The sequence below is a fragment of the Phyllostomus hastatus genome, unplaced genomic scaffold (assembly GCF_019186645.2).
Source record: "Phyllostomus hastatus isolate PE091 unplaced genomic scaffold, TTU_PhHast_1.1 phas_scaffold_78, whole genome shotgun sequence".
NCBI lineage: Eukaryota > Metazoa > Chordata > Mammalia > Chiroptera > Phyllostomidae > Phyllostomus > Phyllostomus hastatus.
In genome coordinates this window covers 65,217,993-65,236,331 of record NW_025334041.1, presented here as the reverse complement: position 1 = coordinate 65,236,331, position 18,339 = coordinate 65,217,993, and the positions used below count along the sequence as shown (strand labels likewise).

At 39.7% G+C, this 18,339-nt stretch overlaps 1 protein-coding gene and 1 pseudogene across 5 annotated transcripts in view; one reads left to right on the top strand and one right to left on the bottom strand.

The window, feature by feature from the left end:
* NPHP1 (nephrocystin 1) overlaps positions 1–18,339 on the top strand; it is a 77,671-nt gene that overhangs the window by 10,636 nt on the left and 48,696 nt on the right. For 4 of the 5 annotated variants that reach the window (XM_045828258.1, XM_045828259.1, XM_045828257.1 and 1 more), the window contains 3 exons: positions 656–780; positions 10,717–10,909; positions 13,964–14,065. In XM_045828258.1, coding sequence (XP_045684214.1) covers positions 656–780; positions 10,717–10,909; positions 13,964–14,065 — 420 coding nt within the window. The remainder of the gene's footprint in view (positions 1–655; positions 781–10,716; positions 10,910–13,963; positions 14,066–18,339) is intronic. The other variant, XM_045828260.1, reaches the window with a different exon arrangement.
* On the bottom strand, positions 4,272–5,149 carry LOC123811781 (annotated as a pseudogene).

Genomic DNA, 18,339 nt, shown 5'->3' with positions numbered 1-18,339 from the left:
ATTTCTACAGTGACACAGAATTCTTTAATTTAGGAGGCAGACTGATGCTACATTTGAAAACTACCCTTGTTTCACCAATGAGGGAACAGGCTCCCAGAGGTGGCACAGTTTTCCCAAGAAGTGGCAGCACTGGGGTTGAAGCCTATCTTTACAACCAAAGCCACTCTCTGCCTGGAATGTAGCCCTCACCAAGTACACCTATAATTAGATGGTCTGTGATACCCAGCAAGGGAACACAACAAAAAACAAGTCATAATTTTGTTTTTCATTTGGTTTACTTTTCAACCTAATCATCTGCATTTCTTTTCATCTTATTTCTCTAAGGGAGACCTAGGCTCATTCTGAAATTTACTTTGTCTTCCACCACATAATGGAGTGTTTTCCCTTTTAAAAAATATATAGGAAACAGGTTTTTCTTTTTTTTTTAAGATTTTATTTATTTATTTTTAGAGAGGGAAGGGAGGGAGGGAGAGAGAGAGAGAGAAACATCAATGTGCGGTTGCTGGGGGTTATGGCCTGCAACCCAGGAATGTACCCTGGCTGGGAATCGAACCTGGGATACTTTAGTTCCCAGCCCGCGCTCAATCCACTGAGCTACGCCAGCCAGGGCTTGGAAACAGGTTTTTCAGTAAAATGGACTTATATTCTCTCCTAGGCTGATGAACCTGCACCTGTCGGAAACTATCATCAGAAAAAGGAGGAGGAGCTCAATCTCTTGGATAAGCTGACTCACCAACTGCAGGAACTTGCCATATCCATAAGTAGAGAAAATAGAACCAAGTATGCTTCTTCTCTTCTTTCTTTCAGATATTGTGTTGCCAGCAGTTTAAATGTTTCATTCAGGAGACAGACACATGGCCCTGACAGAATCAATCAGCATTGGTTTACTGAGTATGGTAGAAAGTGTGAGAGCCCAGGAGAGATGTAAAGGACCTCAGTCCTGGTTGGTTGATATTCAGTGACTTCAGACAGCTGTTTTGATTATTAGTCCAGATTTTATAGCTGTTTCTGGTTAGAAGGTTAAGTCTGATACCAGCTACTCAGTAGTGGAAATTCTAGAGTCCTTGCACCTAGATTCTTAACATTTTCCCAGGATATAGTATAAAAATAAGGAAACAGCATTGAAGAGTCTGAATAGTTGATATTTTCCTTTCTGCTTTCCACAAATTAGGTTTGTGTACGACATCAGTATTTCTTTCTATTTTGCAAAGGCAAAGTAGAAAATATCCATTCCAGCAGAAAAACAGTGTAATTTCTGCCTTTAGTTTTTAAGGAATGTTTGTGAAAGGAGGAAATATGTAAGTAGATGATCCAAATAATTTTCTTCTTACACATGAACATTGATATTAAATAACATCCTTATTTTCATACATTTTCGCACATTTGTCTATTTACCTTTTCAGATCTCTGCTTGTTTCCCTAACTGGGTGATAAATTACCTGAGAGGAAATTATCACAGTTATGACTTTCCTTCTTTACATCTCTCATGGGATCTTACACTCTCTGCTGTACATGTTTGTAGGGACACTACATAGCATTTAGTGTCCTTTAGTAGCCCTTTAGTAGTATGTTTGTGGGCCATTTTAAATGGCCAAATTACCAACAAAAAGCACAAGAGTTCAAAATCCATGGCTCTAAATACACTACAAAAACGATGCTTGTTTACAGTATGAGAGCTGGGGAAAAAAGGCAGAATGTCACCTTGTTCAACCTCAGCTGTGAGCATGACATTGGGCAACTCAGATTTTTTGCTGCTTTGCACACATTCATGAATGGCCACAAAAGAACTGTGAGTGTTGATTTGGGGGTTACAGATAAATTTTAGCGAGTAGATGAATTTACAAATATGAAATCTGCAAATAATGATGATTGATTCTAAGAAGAAGTAGATATGTGACAACAGAGGCACAGGAATAGCTAAAATGGCTAGCAGGGTACATGGAATGATATCTTAAAGTTCTTTCATTTTTGGTGTAATGTAATATTAATGCAGATTAGACTATGATAAGGGATGCATATTGTAATACCTATAGCAATTACTACCAAATAAGATAAAGAAGTAGCTTTAAAAAGCCTACATAAATGATAAAAAGAAATGGTAAAAATGACTCCATTTTAATTTTAGAAAAAATTTTTATTTTTCAATTACAGTTGACATACACTGTTATACTAGTTTTAGGTTTACACCCCAGTGATTAGACATTACACGTATTACTAAGTGATCATCCTGATAAATCTCATACCCTTTGACACCATACCTACTTATTAGAATATTATTGACTTTATTCCGTAAGCTGTACTTTATATCCCCACGACTATTCTTTAACAACCAATTTGTACTTCCTACTCCCTTCACCTTTTTCACCCTTCCCCCCAACTCTCCTCCCATCTGGCAACTGTCAAAATGTTCTCTGTATGAGTCTGTTTTTGTTCTGCTTGTTCATTTTGTTTTTAGATTCAATTGTTGATAGGTATGTGTTTATTGTCATTTTACTGTTCATATTTTTTATCTTTTTTCTTCTTAAAGAAGGCCCTTTAACATTTCATATAATAATGGTTTAGTGGTGATGAATTCCTTTAGCTTTTTCTTGTCTTGAAACTTCTTTATTTTTTTATTCTAAATGATAGCTTTGCTGGGTAGAGTAATCTTGGCTGTAGGTCTCTGCTTTTCATTACTTTGAATATTTCTTGCCAATCCCTTCTGGCCTTTTGAGTAATCAGCTGACAGTTTTATGGGAGCTCCCTTGTAGGTAACTAACTGTCTTTCTCTTGCTGCTTTTAAGATTCTCTTTTTGCCTTTAACCTTTGACATTTTAACTATGATATTTGTCTTTGGTGTGGGCCTCTTTAGGTTCATCTTGTTTTGGATTCTCTGCCCTTCCTAGACTTGTATGTCTATTTCCTTCACCAAGTTAGAGAAGTTTTCCATCATTATTTTTTCAACTAGGTTTTCAATTTCTTGTTCTCTCTCTTCTCCTCTGGCACCCCCATGATGTGAACACTGGTATGCTTGAAGTGGTCTCAGAGACTCCTTACACTTTCCTCATTTTTTTTTGGATTCTTTTCACTTTTTGCTGTTCTGATTCGGTGTTTTCTGCTTCCTTATCTTTCTGATTTCTGATTGGGTACTCTGCTTCATCTACTCCACTGTTGATTCCCTGTAATTCATTCTTCATTTCAGTTAATGTATTCTTCATTTGTGACTGGTTCATTTTTATTTTTTCTAGTTCCACTTTTATGTTTCCTATCTCTTTGTTGAAGTTCTCACTAAGTTCATTAATTCTTTCCCTAAGTTCATTGAGCATCCTTATAACCAGTATTTTGAACTCTGCATCTAGTAGATTGCGTGTCTCCATTTTGTTTAGGTTTTTTTTTTTTGTTTATTTATATTGGTTTAATCCATGTCAAATGTAGTTTACAAAGGGAAAGGACTAGTACCTTTGTATAGAATATATAGACATAGCATTACACCATGGGGCCAGGGGAGGGGCAGGGGGACAACACTTTTCCCTGGGAATAGCAGCTCTAATCCCAGGAATGGTTCTGAGCAGAAGGCTAGGCAGAGGAGCACTCTCATCCAACCCCAATGTCAGCCTCTGCTGTAGCTCAGTTCCCATTTCTGTGTCTCTTCCCTCCCTAATTCCTTATAAAGAACCCCAGGAGCTAAGACTAAGGAGAGGATCATGTCCCTTGAGGCATATATTTATATACCACTGAACACTGAGCATGTGGTAGAGGGAAGGGACACTATGGGAGAGGGAGAGGCAGGCACCCCAAGAGGTGGATGGGCTGAGCTTCCAGCCAGCCCTGAAGGAGGCACTGCTTCCAGGTATTCTTAAAAGGAGAAGAAAAATCATACAACCAAAGGGGAGAGGAGGGCTGAGGGTAAGAAGTTATCCCATTTATACACAACATTGTAAACATACATGGTCTGTATTACATGTGCTTCAGTCTGGTGTTTGCATGTCTGTCTGTCAGTCTGGGGGCAGGATCTCAGGAGTCTTGCCCTGCTACCCTCCTCACCTACATCTACCTGCCTGCCCTACCTGGGGAATAGAACCTGGATTAATTATGGCCCCCAGTTTTGATGGGAGCCAGCAGGCAGGGCCTGGGCCTTAGCCTCCACTCTAGCTCCAGAGACCTGAATGTGTGTGTATGTGTGCACACACATGTATGTATAAGGGATAGGGTCACATCACAGAGGCAGGCAGGTGAGGCTGCTCAAGACAAAGCCTGCCTGAGGTGGCTAGCTGACAAGTAGATTCTCTGCATCATTGAGGGCAGAGCTTCTTGGCACGCAGGATCCGTAGCCAGCATTCCTCACAGTGCACATGCCAACACTGGATAGACATTAGGGGCACTGAGTATTAGTCCATGCAGATGAGGCATTTGTAGTTGTCCCCATGGGTTAGCTGCCATTCAAGTTCACTGACCTGAGCCTTCAGGGCCTCAAATGTGGTCATAACTAAATCTTTGGTTATTTTATCAATATTGCTGTTCTTGCAGGTCTTCTGCATGGCCTTTTGCTTGCTGCTCTCCCTATTGCTGGTAGATGGCATCTCATCACTGGCCCATTTAGAGAACTCAGGTGTGATGTGTGTGCTAGGAGGGCCACCATTTAGGACTGCCCCAGAGTGCCTGTCTGTCACTGGCTTTACCAGGCTCCTTGCCTGTGCAGGGGATGATGTCAGCCTCTGTGTATTGTGGTTTCCCATACTTCAGAATGTCATCCCCATCCACGTCCAAGTCAGCATCACTGTCTGGATTTTCTTTGCTGCTGCACATGATGAACCCAGAGCCTTGGAAACTTCCAGGAGAGTGGTGGCCCATATCTGCCTCTGCCTGCACCACTCATACTCCTCAAATGGTTGTTGTTCTTCTCATGCTCGATGTCCACTGCATCATCCTCAGCCATGCAGGAGCCTTCTCTCCTAGAAAGGCAGCACTCCACATGCCTACTCATGTCCTGCTCTGATCCAACCAGGGGGCAGTTGCACAGGGGACATACCTGTCCTTTACCTTGCTGCCTCCATATCATTTTCCCAATGTGAGCATTTAGTCGGGTCTACTGGTTGGCTCACACTCGCAGGAAGGTTTCCTCCTTCCCTCTGGACTCTGCACTCTGCCAACCATTCCAGGCCCTCAGCATAGCTGCAGGGCACTGCTGTAATGGGACGACTCGCCACATCATCACAGCCCAGACTTCTGACACTCTGGGCCCCTTGAATGGCCAGCCAGTGAGGTCAGCATTGGGGGCAGATTCCCCCCTGCTTAGTTGTTTTTCTGGGATTTTGTTCTGTTCTTTTATTTAGGTCATGTTTCTTTGTCTCCTCATTTTGGCAGCCTCCCTGTGTTTGTTTGTTTGCACAGTCATACCTTAGTACTCATCAGCTTCAGAACCCGTCATATCCTGTTCTCATCTCATTTTGAAAAGAAAAAGTGTTTCAGCACTTGGCATTGCTTGGGACTCGTCGCACTTGCTAGAACTTGTATGAGTCATTATAGCCCCACAAGAGAAAATGCTTCATCGTTTGGTGCTCGTTGATTTTGGCACTTGTCATGAGTTCCGGAATGAATTAATGATGGGTACCGAGGTATCACTGTATTAGATAGAGCTGATATGCCTTCTGGGCTTTGTAGAATGGCCTTATATAGAAGGTATTCTGTAGGGCCCAATGGCACAATAGGTTCCTGATTACCCAAGGTGGGCCTTGAAGTACACCTACACCCCGTGTTGGCTGTATACACCCTCCTGTTGTAGTTGAGCCTTGGTTGCTATTGTCATGTCAATTAGGCTGATCAGCTGCAAGGGCTGGCTCTGACCATTGACCACCAACCTCTGTCCACTGTGGAGGATCAGCTGTGCAGGGGCACACGCCACAAAGCAAGACATGCTTCACTGGGATTCTGGTGCCCTCTGAGTGTGTTGCTTCAGACCCCTTGAGTGTGTTGCTTACAGAGGTAGTGGGGTGGTGCTTCAACAGTTTTGGTGGTCCAAAACTGTTCATGGGTGTTCTGGCTCTGGGACCTCTTGGGAGGTGCAGGCCAAAGTCAGCCATCACTTGTGTTCTACCTGGGACTACCCAGCATGAATTACAAAGTTATCTACAGAGGGTGCTACTTGTGCTGGGCTCAGAGGTGCTCAGGCAAGGCCAAGATGTGAACGAAGGCCAGCTGCTGCCAGTGCCAAGCATGGGGCCATTTAGTGAGAGGTATGGGGCATGCTGAGGCCAGATGCTGATTTTTTAAAAGATTTTAAGAAAATCTAAATCATGAGCCAAGACAGGTCAGTCATACGGAAATGCAACTGGAAACAGCTTGGGTGGGCCTGAAAGTTGGGTGGGGCAGGGCCTTGCAGAATCACCAGGGCAGGGCCAACAGTGTGAGCCAGGTTTATGGATACTCAGATATGATGCCAGCCTGCTGCTCTCTGTGGGGAGGGCTCATCAAAGGAACAATGGCTTCTGCCAGCAGTTCTGTCTGGGAGAAAGCTGCCCCCTCAGCTCTTGCCATGATGCCAGATAATTCAGCTCCTTCCCATCTGCCCCTGGTGACTTTCAAGCTGCTGAAGCTCAGAGGGAGTGAATCTGAGTACGTCCATGCATGAACCCTTTAATGCTGCAGCGACCATGGTCAAAAAATTACAGTGTAGATCACATGTATCTGAAAGAGACATTCATTACTAGTATGTGGTGATATGTGAAAAAAAATCCTGTAAATCTGTTTATTTATATAATAAAATACATGATTTTTATTTGCAGTTACAATCTAGAAATTATTAAACAAAGAAATATAAAAATATAGAATAAAAATTTTTCTTCTCAAATAACAGAAACATGGCTATTGTTAAAAATTACAACAAAAAATGTCTTTAACATTAATTAATCAAAAGCTTCAATAGTTGGCTTTACAAAATGTTTGTAACCATCATCGCAAACAATACTGCTGTGCTCAAGGAAGAAGTCTTTCCACAACACTTACAGGAATATTTTGATAAGCAACTCATTTTGGATGCATAGCACCTAACACATCTTTTTCTGCTTGTTGAGGGAGTCTCATCTATGTCGTCATTAGAATTTCCATTTGTGTTTGAAATTGATAAAGTTTCAGGTGTAAAGACTTATGCACACCCGGAGAGATTTCTGAATGCCTATTTATTTGTTCTGACACTGCATTATGAGATTTCTAATAAATATTCTGTGCTGATTTTTACATTGCTGTTCAGCACATGAATAGTCTGAGCCTTCATTCCTGCAGTATTCAAAATTGTGTAGAATATAACCATAGGCATCTTCTGGTGTTCCTGGCCATATTATATGTACCTGTCATTGGGTCCACAGTGTCAACTCCTGATTTCATTTGGTTGTAATAGTCTATTATATCAGGCTTTTGTGAATCTAAATTTATGGTGTCATAGAAATGCATACTAGAAACAAAAATTAAAATTTTCCCTTTTTGGGTATATGAGATACAAGTGTGCAATCTGCACTGAAAGGAAATAAGTTGGATTCTTTCAGCCTGTTTTTTGAAGACACAAATTCAGGGGGTAGTTGGGATTCATTCTTACAAACAGCACCTATATATGAAAGTTGCTTCTCTTTCAAGTCAGAGATAAGATTTATATCTGAACCAGTTATCTGCTGTACTCTTATGACTTGATGAGTACATGGGTTCTTCAATTCTCTTGATTACGTCTGCAGTTTTATTACTAATCAGGTAAGGACCTTCAGGCTGCTTACCAGCATTTATTTCAAGATTTCCTGTGTAATGTACTTTTGAATTGACCATAGCAAAAATTTTTATGCCATATTTATTGGGCTTGGATGGAATATGTTGTCTAAACCCACATTTGCCTCTAAATCCAGGTAACATTTCATCTGTTGTTAATTCTGTCACATAGGGTAATATAATTTACAATTTTCTACAAATGCTGAGAAAATGTCTTTTACAGCCACTAATTTGTCCACTTTCAAGTGTTCTAAGTGGGTCAGTTTGTCGTCAAACCTGACACAATTATGAATAAACCTAAATGTCGGTACAGATATCATAAGTCTAAGAAGTTCAATCCCACTGCCATCTGTAGCCCATGAATCCTGCAAATTTAGCCAATTGCTGCAATGTAAACTAGCTAGATATGAGAGGCCTAAAAATGCTTTCAATCTGGTTTTGTCTATTTAGCATTTCTTTCTCATGAAAACCAGCTTCATATACAATCAATGTATTTATTTGTATATAATAAGATTAGATCTTATTTTATTTTGTGATAAAGCAGTTCAAGTTTCAAGTACTATCTTGGCATTTTTTGCATTTGGCTGAACTAATGGAAGTTGACACAAAATATTCTGTGGCTGTTTTCTAATTTGTCTTCTTAACTGGATTTTTCCTCCATTCTTTATGCTTTCCAAAAAATACTGTTCATTCATGTCTAACTTATCTTTACTTTCTTCATTAGAAATATCTTACTCAGTATCCAAATCTTCTGAATGAACTTCCATATAATCGTCTTCTAAATCACTTTCATTTTCACATTTTACTCTATCATTCTCATCATCGGACTCAAGTAGCATTTGCTGCAGTTCTTCAACATCTCTTGGATTATTGAATTGATATATTTTTCCTATTTTCAATAGGAAATCAAAAAACAAACACCACAACACCTACTTCAAAGTTCATGAAAACCAACAAACAAACAACTATACCAATACTGACTTGGAGTTTGCAGTATCTCAAGTACAATTCACTGTAGAATATCACACATCTTTATGAAACACACGTTATAACCAAACTGACGACTTAAACATTATGGGTTAACATTAGTCAAGTACAAATGCATAGCTAGTCATGACCTTGAACCTATGCACCTGATATATGTAGTAATATTTAAGAAAAGAGTTTGTATCTCTCAGATCAGCTGTGACCTTTCCAGGGTTAGGAGGAACTGCCTGGGACTCCAGAAGCCTTCTGTCTCCCTTAGCCTCAATCCTTGCTGGTTTCTACAGCCAGAAGTTATGGGGACTTCTCTTCCTGCCACTGGGCTGGAGTGCATGGTGTGGGGCTTGGACCCCTCATTCCTTAGGGGGACCTCCATAGCCAAGATGTCCCTTCCAGTTTTTATCTGCCACACACATGGGTGGGTCCAGTCTGTTCTGCGTCTCTTCCCCTCCTACCAGTCTCTATGTGGCTTTTTTTTTTTTTAATTCCCTAGTTGTAGGACTTCCATTTAACCAGATTTCAGGTGGTTCTGAGTGGTGATTCTGCAGTTTAGTAGTAATTTTGATGTGATTGTGGGAGGAGACAAGTACCATATTTACCTATGCTGCCATCTGACCAGAAGCCAAAATGACTCTGTTTTAAAGATAAGCTTCAGTAATGTAAGCTGTAGGAGAGCAAAGACCTTTTTTGTTTTTGTATCCTAAGTGCATCATGTCTGTCACACCGTTGGTGTCCTGTAAATGATTGATGACTTTGCTGAGTGTTGAATGACAAAGCTGACAGAGATTTAGTGACTTATGCCAGCCAGTATTATTTGAACTCTTCTCTCTTCCCTCACCTTCCGTTTTACATCCTTCTATCTTTCCAAAATGTCATGTGTCACTCTTCACAGCCATCTTCCCTTTAGCACTTCCTCCAGTCTGTTCCCCATATTGTAGTCATCTTTCTAAGTGCAGAGTAGATCCATCCCTTCCCTTACTTCTTTCTTAGGGAGTACCTTAGAGATGATGCTCAGTGGGCTCCAGAATGGAGAGCTCCAGGATGTGAAGAACTCACCTCTTCATAGCCTCACCTTTTTCTTTTTCTCAAGGCTTGTCCTACCATTCATGACCTCCTTGAGGTTTCCTGATCTTGAGCCTCCTTTTTCTACTCCCTTCCCCGCCTTGCTACTTCCTTTTGCCTGATTAACTTCAAGTCATCTATCAAGACCTAATTCCAAGTCTTTCCCGATCCCCACCCCTGCAGTCTAGGTTAGGTCCCTCTTGTGTTAGGTCCCTTAGTATTCTGTGTATACTTCCATTCTAGTACCTATTAAACTTTAGCATAATTATCCATTTTCTAGATTCTCATTGTAAACTCCTTGAGGACAGAGAATTGTGTCTGTTTTACCTTTGTAGCCATGGTGTCTGACATGGACCATTGTCATCAGAGCTGACTCTTATTAAAAGCTTGCAATGGGCAGATACTGTTCCAAAAATACTGGGAGTCAGTAAATCATTTAATCTTGAGGCAGTGCTATTATTTATCTCCACTTTACCACTGAGAAATGGAGAGCTTAAAAGAAGCCTGTAACTCATAGTTATTACTCAATGAGGCAGGGTAGAGCCAGTTTTAACTCAGAACCTGTATACTAAGCACTGTGTAGCAATGCTCAAGTAGCATTTGCAGAGTGTGTGAATCCAAGGCTAGTGTACAAGTCTCTTGGCCTCTAGTCCAGCATATGCCCTACCCTGTCACCTTCCTCAGATATGATCCCTTCACTACTCAGTCCCTCAAGTCCCATATTCTTAGCTAGATGGTATGAACCATTAGCTGTGCTTTCCCCTTATTTCCTTTATTTGCCAGTTCCAAATACAGGCTAGTTCTTTTATATACATATATATAAGGGGATATACATATACATATATGTATACATATATATACTTTATATACATATATATGTTATACTTGTGCTTATTATGTGTTATTTAATGTGACCCTTGTCATAGAATTATTTTTTTGCAGAATTGAGGCACTTACTGAAAGAGAGGAAGATGATGATTTTGCTGAAGAAGATGAAGAAGATAACGATGATGATGAAGAGAGTGAAGAAAGTGATGAGGAGGAAGAAGAAATGGGAGAGGAAGAGAAACAAGAAAATGAATACATTGCTGTTGGAGATTTTACTGCTCAGCAGACTGGGGATCTTACATTTAAGGCAGGTAGAAACAAGACCAGAACTTAACCTCAGAATCAGTTTGCATATCTAACAGAATAAGGAAACTCTTATCTGTAAACCTATGTTACATATTCCTGATAATAAGCTTTGGAACACTCAACCTGTTTAAATAAGAAATAGTAATGATTTAATAAGAAGAGTCATGAAATTTTTACCAAATTTACATGGTAGTAAAATGGTAAAAGAACAATACTCTTCTACTTATTCATTTCCATAAATATTATTTTTCAATTACAGTTTATATTCAATATTATTTTGTATTTTTAAAATTAATTAATTTTTAGAGAGGGGAAGGGAGGGAGATAGAGAGGGAAAGAAACATCAGTTTGTGGTTGCCTCTCCCATGCCCCCCACTGGGGACCTGGCCTGCAACCCAGGCTTGTGCCCTGACTGAGAATCGAATGGGCAACACCTTGGTTTGCAGGCTGGCACTCAATCTACTGAGCCACAGCAGCCAGGGCTATTTTGTATTGAGATGTATAGCATAGTGATTAGACAATCATATACTTTACAAAGTGGCCAGGGCTCCATGACTATTTTGTAACTGCCACTTTATACTTCTTTATCCCTTTGCCTTTTTCACCCAGTCCCCCCAAATCCCTCCCCTCTTGAAACCATCAGTCTGTTCCCTGTGTGTATGAATCTATTTCAGTTTTGTTTTATTTATTTTGTTCTTTAGATTCCACCTGTAAGTGAAAACATATGTTATTTGTCTTTCTCTTACTGGCTTATTTCGCTTAGCATAATACCTTCTATCCATGCTATTGCAAATAGTAAGATTTTGTTCTTTTTTATGGCTGAGGATTGTTCCATTGAATACATGTATAACAACTTTTTTATCCATTCATCTTTTGATGGGCACTTGGGTTGCTTTCATATCTTGGCTGTTGTAAATAATGCTGCAATGAACATAAAGGTGCATATATTGTTTTGAATTAGTATTTTGGATTTTTTATACATATTCCCAGAAGTGGAATCACTGGGTCATAAGGAAGTTAAATTCTTAATTTTTTGAGGACCCTCCATCTGTTTTCCATAGTGGCTGTACCAATCTGCATTCCCACCAATAGTGTACAAGGGTTCCCATTTCTCCACATTCTCACCAACACTTGTTATTTGTGGATTTATTGATGACAGCCATTCTGACAGGTGTGAGGTGATATCTCATTGTAATGTTAATTTGCTTTTCTCTGATGATTAATGATATTGAGTATCTTTTCATATGTTCATTGGCCATCTGTATGTCTTCTTTGGAGAAGTGTCTATTCAGGTCCTCTGCCCATTTTTTAATATGATTGTTTTATTGGTGTTGAGTTGTATGAGTTCTTTATAAATTTTGAATGTTAACCCCTTATCAGATGTACCATTGGCAGTTATCTTCTCCTATTCAAAGGTTGTCTTTTCCTTTCATTGATGGTTTCTTTTGCTGTGAAAAAACTTTCAGTTTTATGTAGGCCCATATGTTTATTTTTTCTTTTGTTTTCCTTGCTCGAGGAGATGTAGCAGAAAAAATATTGCTACGAGCAATGTCAGAGATTTTACTGCCTATGTTTTTTTCTAGGAGGTTCTGGTTTCAAGTCTTACATTTAAACCTTTAATCCATTTTGAGTTTATCCTTGTGTTTGGTGTAAGAAGGTGGGCTAGTTTTCTTTTTTTTTTTAATGTAGCAGTCTAGTTTTCCCAACACCACTTATTGAATATACTGTCTTCACCCTATTGTATGTTCTTGCCTCCTTTGTCATATATTAATTGACCACATAGTCATGGCTTTATTTCTGAGCTCTCTACTCTGCCCCATTGATCTGTGTGTCTGTTTTTATAGCAGTACCATGCTGTTTTTGATTGCTATAGCTTTATAGTACAGCTTATATCAGGTATCTCTGTTTTTCTTCCTTAAGATGGCTATGGGTATTTGGGGTCTTTTACACTTCCATATTAATATTGGGATTATTTTTTCCAGTTCTGTGAAAAACTCCATTGGCATTTTGATTGGGATTGCATTGAATCTATAGATTGCTTTTGGGTAGTATGGATATTTTAATGATGTTAATTCTTCCTATCCATGAGTACAGTATATACTTGTACTTATTTGCATCTTCTTTAATTTCTTAAATTAAAATATATATATATTGATGTTAGAGAGAGGAAGGGGGAGGGAGGAATGGGGGAATCGGAGAAAGAGAGAGAGAAAGAGAGAGAGAGAGAGAGAAACATTAATTTGTTGTCTCACTTATTTATGCATTCATTGGTTGATTCTTATATGTGCCCTGATCAGGAATTAAACCCTCAACCTTGGCATATTGGGACAGTGTTCTAACCAACTGAGCTACCTGGCCAGGGCTCTTCTTCATTTTCTTTCTTCAGTGTCTTATAATTTTCTGAGTACAGGCCTTTTGTCTCCTTGGTTAAATTTTTTCCTAGGTATTTTTTGATGCAATTATGAATGGGATTGTTTTCTTAGTTTTCTCTTTCTGATAGTTCATTATTGGTGTATAAAAATACAACTGATTTTTGAATTTTTTTGTACTGTGGTACTTTACTGCATTCATTTATCAGTTCTAGTAATTTTTTGGTGGAGTCTTTTGGTTTTTTTGTGTACACTATCATGTCATCTGCAGATAATGTCAGTTTTCCTTCTTCCTTTCCAATTTGGGTGCCTTTTATTTCTTCTTCTTGTGTGATTTCTGTGGCTAGGACTTCCAGTACTATGTTGAATAAGAGTGGTAAAAGTGGAATCCTTGCCTTGTTTCCTATCTTAATGGAAATGCTTTTAGCTTTTCCCCATTGAGTGATGTTATTTGTGGGTTTGTCATATATGGCCTTTATTATGTTGAGGTACTTTCCCTCTTCCCATTTTTCTGAGAGTTTTTATTGTAAATAGGTGTTAGATTTTGTCAGTGCTTTTTTGCATTTATTGATGTCATACAATTTTTATCCTTCATTATATTTTTAAAAAATAGTTTTAATATTCACAATTCTTATTTTAGGGGTAAAATTGAATTTAAAAATCTTTTTACTTTGTTTTGCTTTAAGAAAGGGGAAATTCTCCATATAATTGAAAGAAACCCTGATGGTTGGTGGATGGGTAAGAATGCCGGAGGAAACAAAGGTCTCGTTCCCAGAACCTACTTGGAGGTTAGTGTTTGTTGTTTATTTTTTCCTTTTCCTTCTTCAACTTCTGTTCATTTTTCAAAAAAAAATTAAGCTGTATTTTTGGATTAACTGACTAGTGAATGACTTGAGGTATAGAATTTGCTTTAATTTTTGAGGGGAAGGGCTTGGGGAAAATACTGTATGTTAATAGTCCTGGGACCTGTGATTACTGTCATCCAGGTAAGCCCTAGAATGTTATGTCACAATGAATATGCTTGGTGGATTGGTACTGAACATAAAAATTAGTAAGTGTTTATTATTTGTTATAAAACAAAAGTACAGTTAACTTTGTGTTAACTTCTACAAATATGTGATCCTGTAATAGGATATGAACATACTATACATTCATGTTTGTAATTTATTGTTTTTTGTATTCTATGATACAGCATGGTCATTTTCTGTGCCAACATACATAATCAATCTGTCTGGATCAGTGCTGGCCAATAGATCTCTAATACAAACAACACATGTAATTTAAAATTTTCTAGTAACCACACTGAGATGTCTTTTTTTCTGACACTACTTCTAATACCAACTACGTGGGGTTTTTTCCTGATAACAAATATGTGTTGTTTTCCACACCAGTTGTCTAAAACCAACCAGGTTTCCAATAGTTCAATTCAATTGTGACACTAACTCCCAGAGGTAGTGCAGACCCCTTAAGTTACAAGCTCAATCCTACAAACTGCCCTACTTTAGATACCAGTCACAACTCCCAAGGACCACCTGTATTTGTAAGTGACCAGCCATAGCAAGATACAGGAGTTCCTACACCCCTCCTCAGGTTCAATAATTTGCTAGAGGAACTCACAGAGTCCAGTAAAACACCTTACTTGTGTCTATCATGTTATTATGAAAGACCCGACTCAGGAAGAGCCACATGGAATAGGTACACAGGGAGAGGTACTGAGAGATGGAGGGAGTGGGACCTGGGTCTTCCACTCTTGCTCTGGGGCCGTCCTACCAGCACTTCAAAGTGGTCACCAGACTGGAAGCTCCTTAAACCCTGTTGTTTTTGGAGTTTTTATGGAGGTTTTACTACATAGGTATGAGATTAAATTCTTGACCATTGGCGATTGAGTTTAATTCCAGCTTTTTTCCCCTCCCTGAAGGTGGGGGGAGGGTGTGATAAAAGTTCCTGTGCTTTACCCAATTAAAAAATGGGCAAAGGACCTGAATAAACACTCTCCAAAGAGGACATACAGATGACCAACAGACATATGAAAAGATGCTCAATGTCACTAATCATCAGAGAAATGCAAATTAAAACCACAATGAGATATTATCTCACACCTGTCAGAATGGCCATCATCAATAAATCAACAAACAACAATTGCTGGCAAGGATCTGGAGAAAGGGGAATCCTAGTGCACTGTTGGTTGGAATGGAGATTGATGCAGCAACTGAGGAAAGCAGTATGGAGAGACCTCAAAAAATTAAAAATGGATCTGCCTTTTAACCTAGCAATCCTACTTCTGGGAATATATCCAAAGGAACCAAAAACATTAGTTTGAAAGAATATAAGCACCCCTATGTTCACTGCAGTGTTACCAAGATATGAGAGCAGCCCAAGTATCCAAAAGTAGATGAATGGATAAACAACTATGGGACATTTACACAATGGAATACTACTTGGCTATAAAAAAAGAGGAAAATGTTACCCTTTGCAACAGTGTAGGTGGACCTGGAGAACATTATGCTAAGTGAAATAAACCAGTAAGAGAAAGACAAATAGCATAATTTCATTCATATGTGGAATCTAATGAACAAACTGAACTAACAAGCAAAACAGAGACAGACTCACAGATAGAGAGCAGGCTGACAGCTGTGGGAGTGGAGGGTTGGGGGTGGAGGGATTGAGCCAAAAGAAAAAAGGACCCATGGACAACTGAGTGGTAACTGCAGGAGGTGAGGGGTATAAGGGGAATAAATGGTAAAAAAAATACAGTAATAAAAAATAAAAAATAAATAATAAAGCAGTCTTACAAGGTATTTGAAGCCCCTCCACACCCCTAAACAAAAAGAAATTCCCAAACCTTTAATCACACGGTTGATTTTTAAGGCAACCAGCGTCTCACCACCTGATTAGCCTAACCTCAAGTGTGGTTGAAAGGGCTTGTTGTGAAGAAAAAAAGACACTCCTGTTACTCAGGAAATTCCAAGAGGTTTAAGACTGTTGCCAAGAACTGGGAATAAAGACCAAATGTATATTTTCCATTATACCACACATTTTTAAAAAGTAAAAAGAAATGAGTGACAATTTAATAATATATTTTACATTATTCAATATATCAAAAATATTGTCATTTCAACATATAATTAATGCTAAAAATACTTTACTTTTTATACTACATCTTTAAATTCCAATATGTATTTTACACTTAAATGGCACATCTCAATTTGAAGGAATCGCATTTCAAGTGTCAGCAGTCACGGGTGGCAAGTAGCTGCCATACTGCATAGTCCAGGTCTAGATCATCTGTATCAATGGTAGAACAGTACTCCAGCTTCATAGAGATGGACTTTTAGGTTGTTTCCAACTTATAATAGCTACCAATTATGTGGCAGAGAAACTATGATTAGTTTCCACTCCGAGTTACAAGAGATCCTCAGATAGTGGCTTAAATAAGGTAGAAGCACATTTCTGTCACAGAAGGCAGAAGTGTGGAGGTAGCAGTCAAAGGGTGCTGAGGCCCTGTCTAATGTTTCACTCTGTGGTTAGGTGGGGGACAGCTCTTCCAGGAGTATCTCTGTAGTTTAAGTTCGCTGCTAGACCTTTAAATGATTCCAAGCAGCAAAAGAGAAGGAAAGGAGAACATGAAGTCAAAAGGTCTGAGCTATCATCTTTTTTGAAACCATTTCCTGGAAGTTACACAAAAAACTTCCAATTATACCTTGATCAGAATTTAGTTCTTTTTGGTCTGGAGTGCCTGGAGCAGAGGCAAGGGCATAGGCAGAGGTGGAGGTGCTTGTAAAGATGCTACTGCCAGAGTGTGAAATTTCTCAAACTTGAAATTAATAAAGGATATAAGATCCAGATATCTAAGATGGCGGCCTAGGTTAACATGGCTTGCCTCGTCACACAAACACATCAGAATTACAACTAAACTACAGAACAACCATCACTCAGGACTTGCAGAAATCAAGCTGAATGGAGGTCCTACAACCATGGAACTAAAGAAGAAACCATATCCATCCAGACTGGCAGGAGGGGCAGACATGCAGAGATGTGGATTGGGCTGGTCTCACACCCATGTGTGGCAGATAAAAATCATGTGGTAGATAAAAATTGTGAGAGATATCTCAGGAGTGAGGGGTCCCAGCCCCACATGAGGCCACTCAGCCCAGGGTTTCAGTGCCTGGAAGAAAAGTTCCTGTGGTTCTGGCGGTAAAAACCAGTGTAGATTATGTCAGTAGAAGTAACTGCTGGAGGCAGTTCCTCTTAAAGGGCCTGTGCACAGACTTACTCAGACTCACTCCCACTGAGCTCCAGCACCTGGGCGGCAGCTTAAAAGGTACCAGTGGCATACAGGGAGGAACTGAAGTGTCTGGCATCAGGGTGAGAGCTGAGGGCCAGCTTTCTCCAAGACAGAACTGCTGGCAGAGGTTGTTGCTCCTGTTTGAGTTCTCCCCCTAAAGAGCCACAGAGTATGGCAGGCACCATATCAGAGACTCCATCAACTTGGTTCACACCGTTTGTGTTGCCCTGGTGATTTCCTAAGTCTCTACCCCACCCAACTGACCTGCCCACCTAAGTGCTTAACAGTGCCTTTTCCATACAAGTGACTTGTCTTGACACATGATTCTGATCTTCCTGAATCCTCTCAAAACAAGCAGCAGCTGGTGTTGGTTCACAGCCTATCCTTGCTAGGGTACCTCCAAGCTCAGCACAAGAAGCAGCCAGTTGCTGATTGCTTTATAGCTTATGCCAAGTGGCCCAAGACAGAGCACAAGGGGCACCAGAGTCCAGCTGAAGTGAGTCCTGCTGAATTAAGCCCTGTTCTGTGGGGTGAGACCATGCACAACTGATCCTCCACAGATGGTTGAGGTTGGTGGTCAGTGGTCACAGCCAGTTCTTGTATGCATTTCATTGGCCTGGGTAAATCACTCCCATTGATCTGCCAACAGATATCAAAGCTCAACTATAACAGGAGTGTGTACTAAACTCACACAGAAGGCTCACCTCAACTACCTAGCTTGGGTGATAGAGGAGGCTGTGCCACTGGATCCCTATAGGACACCTACTACATTAGGCA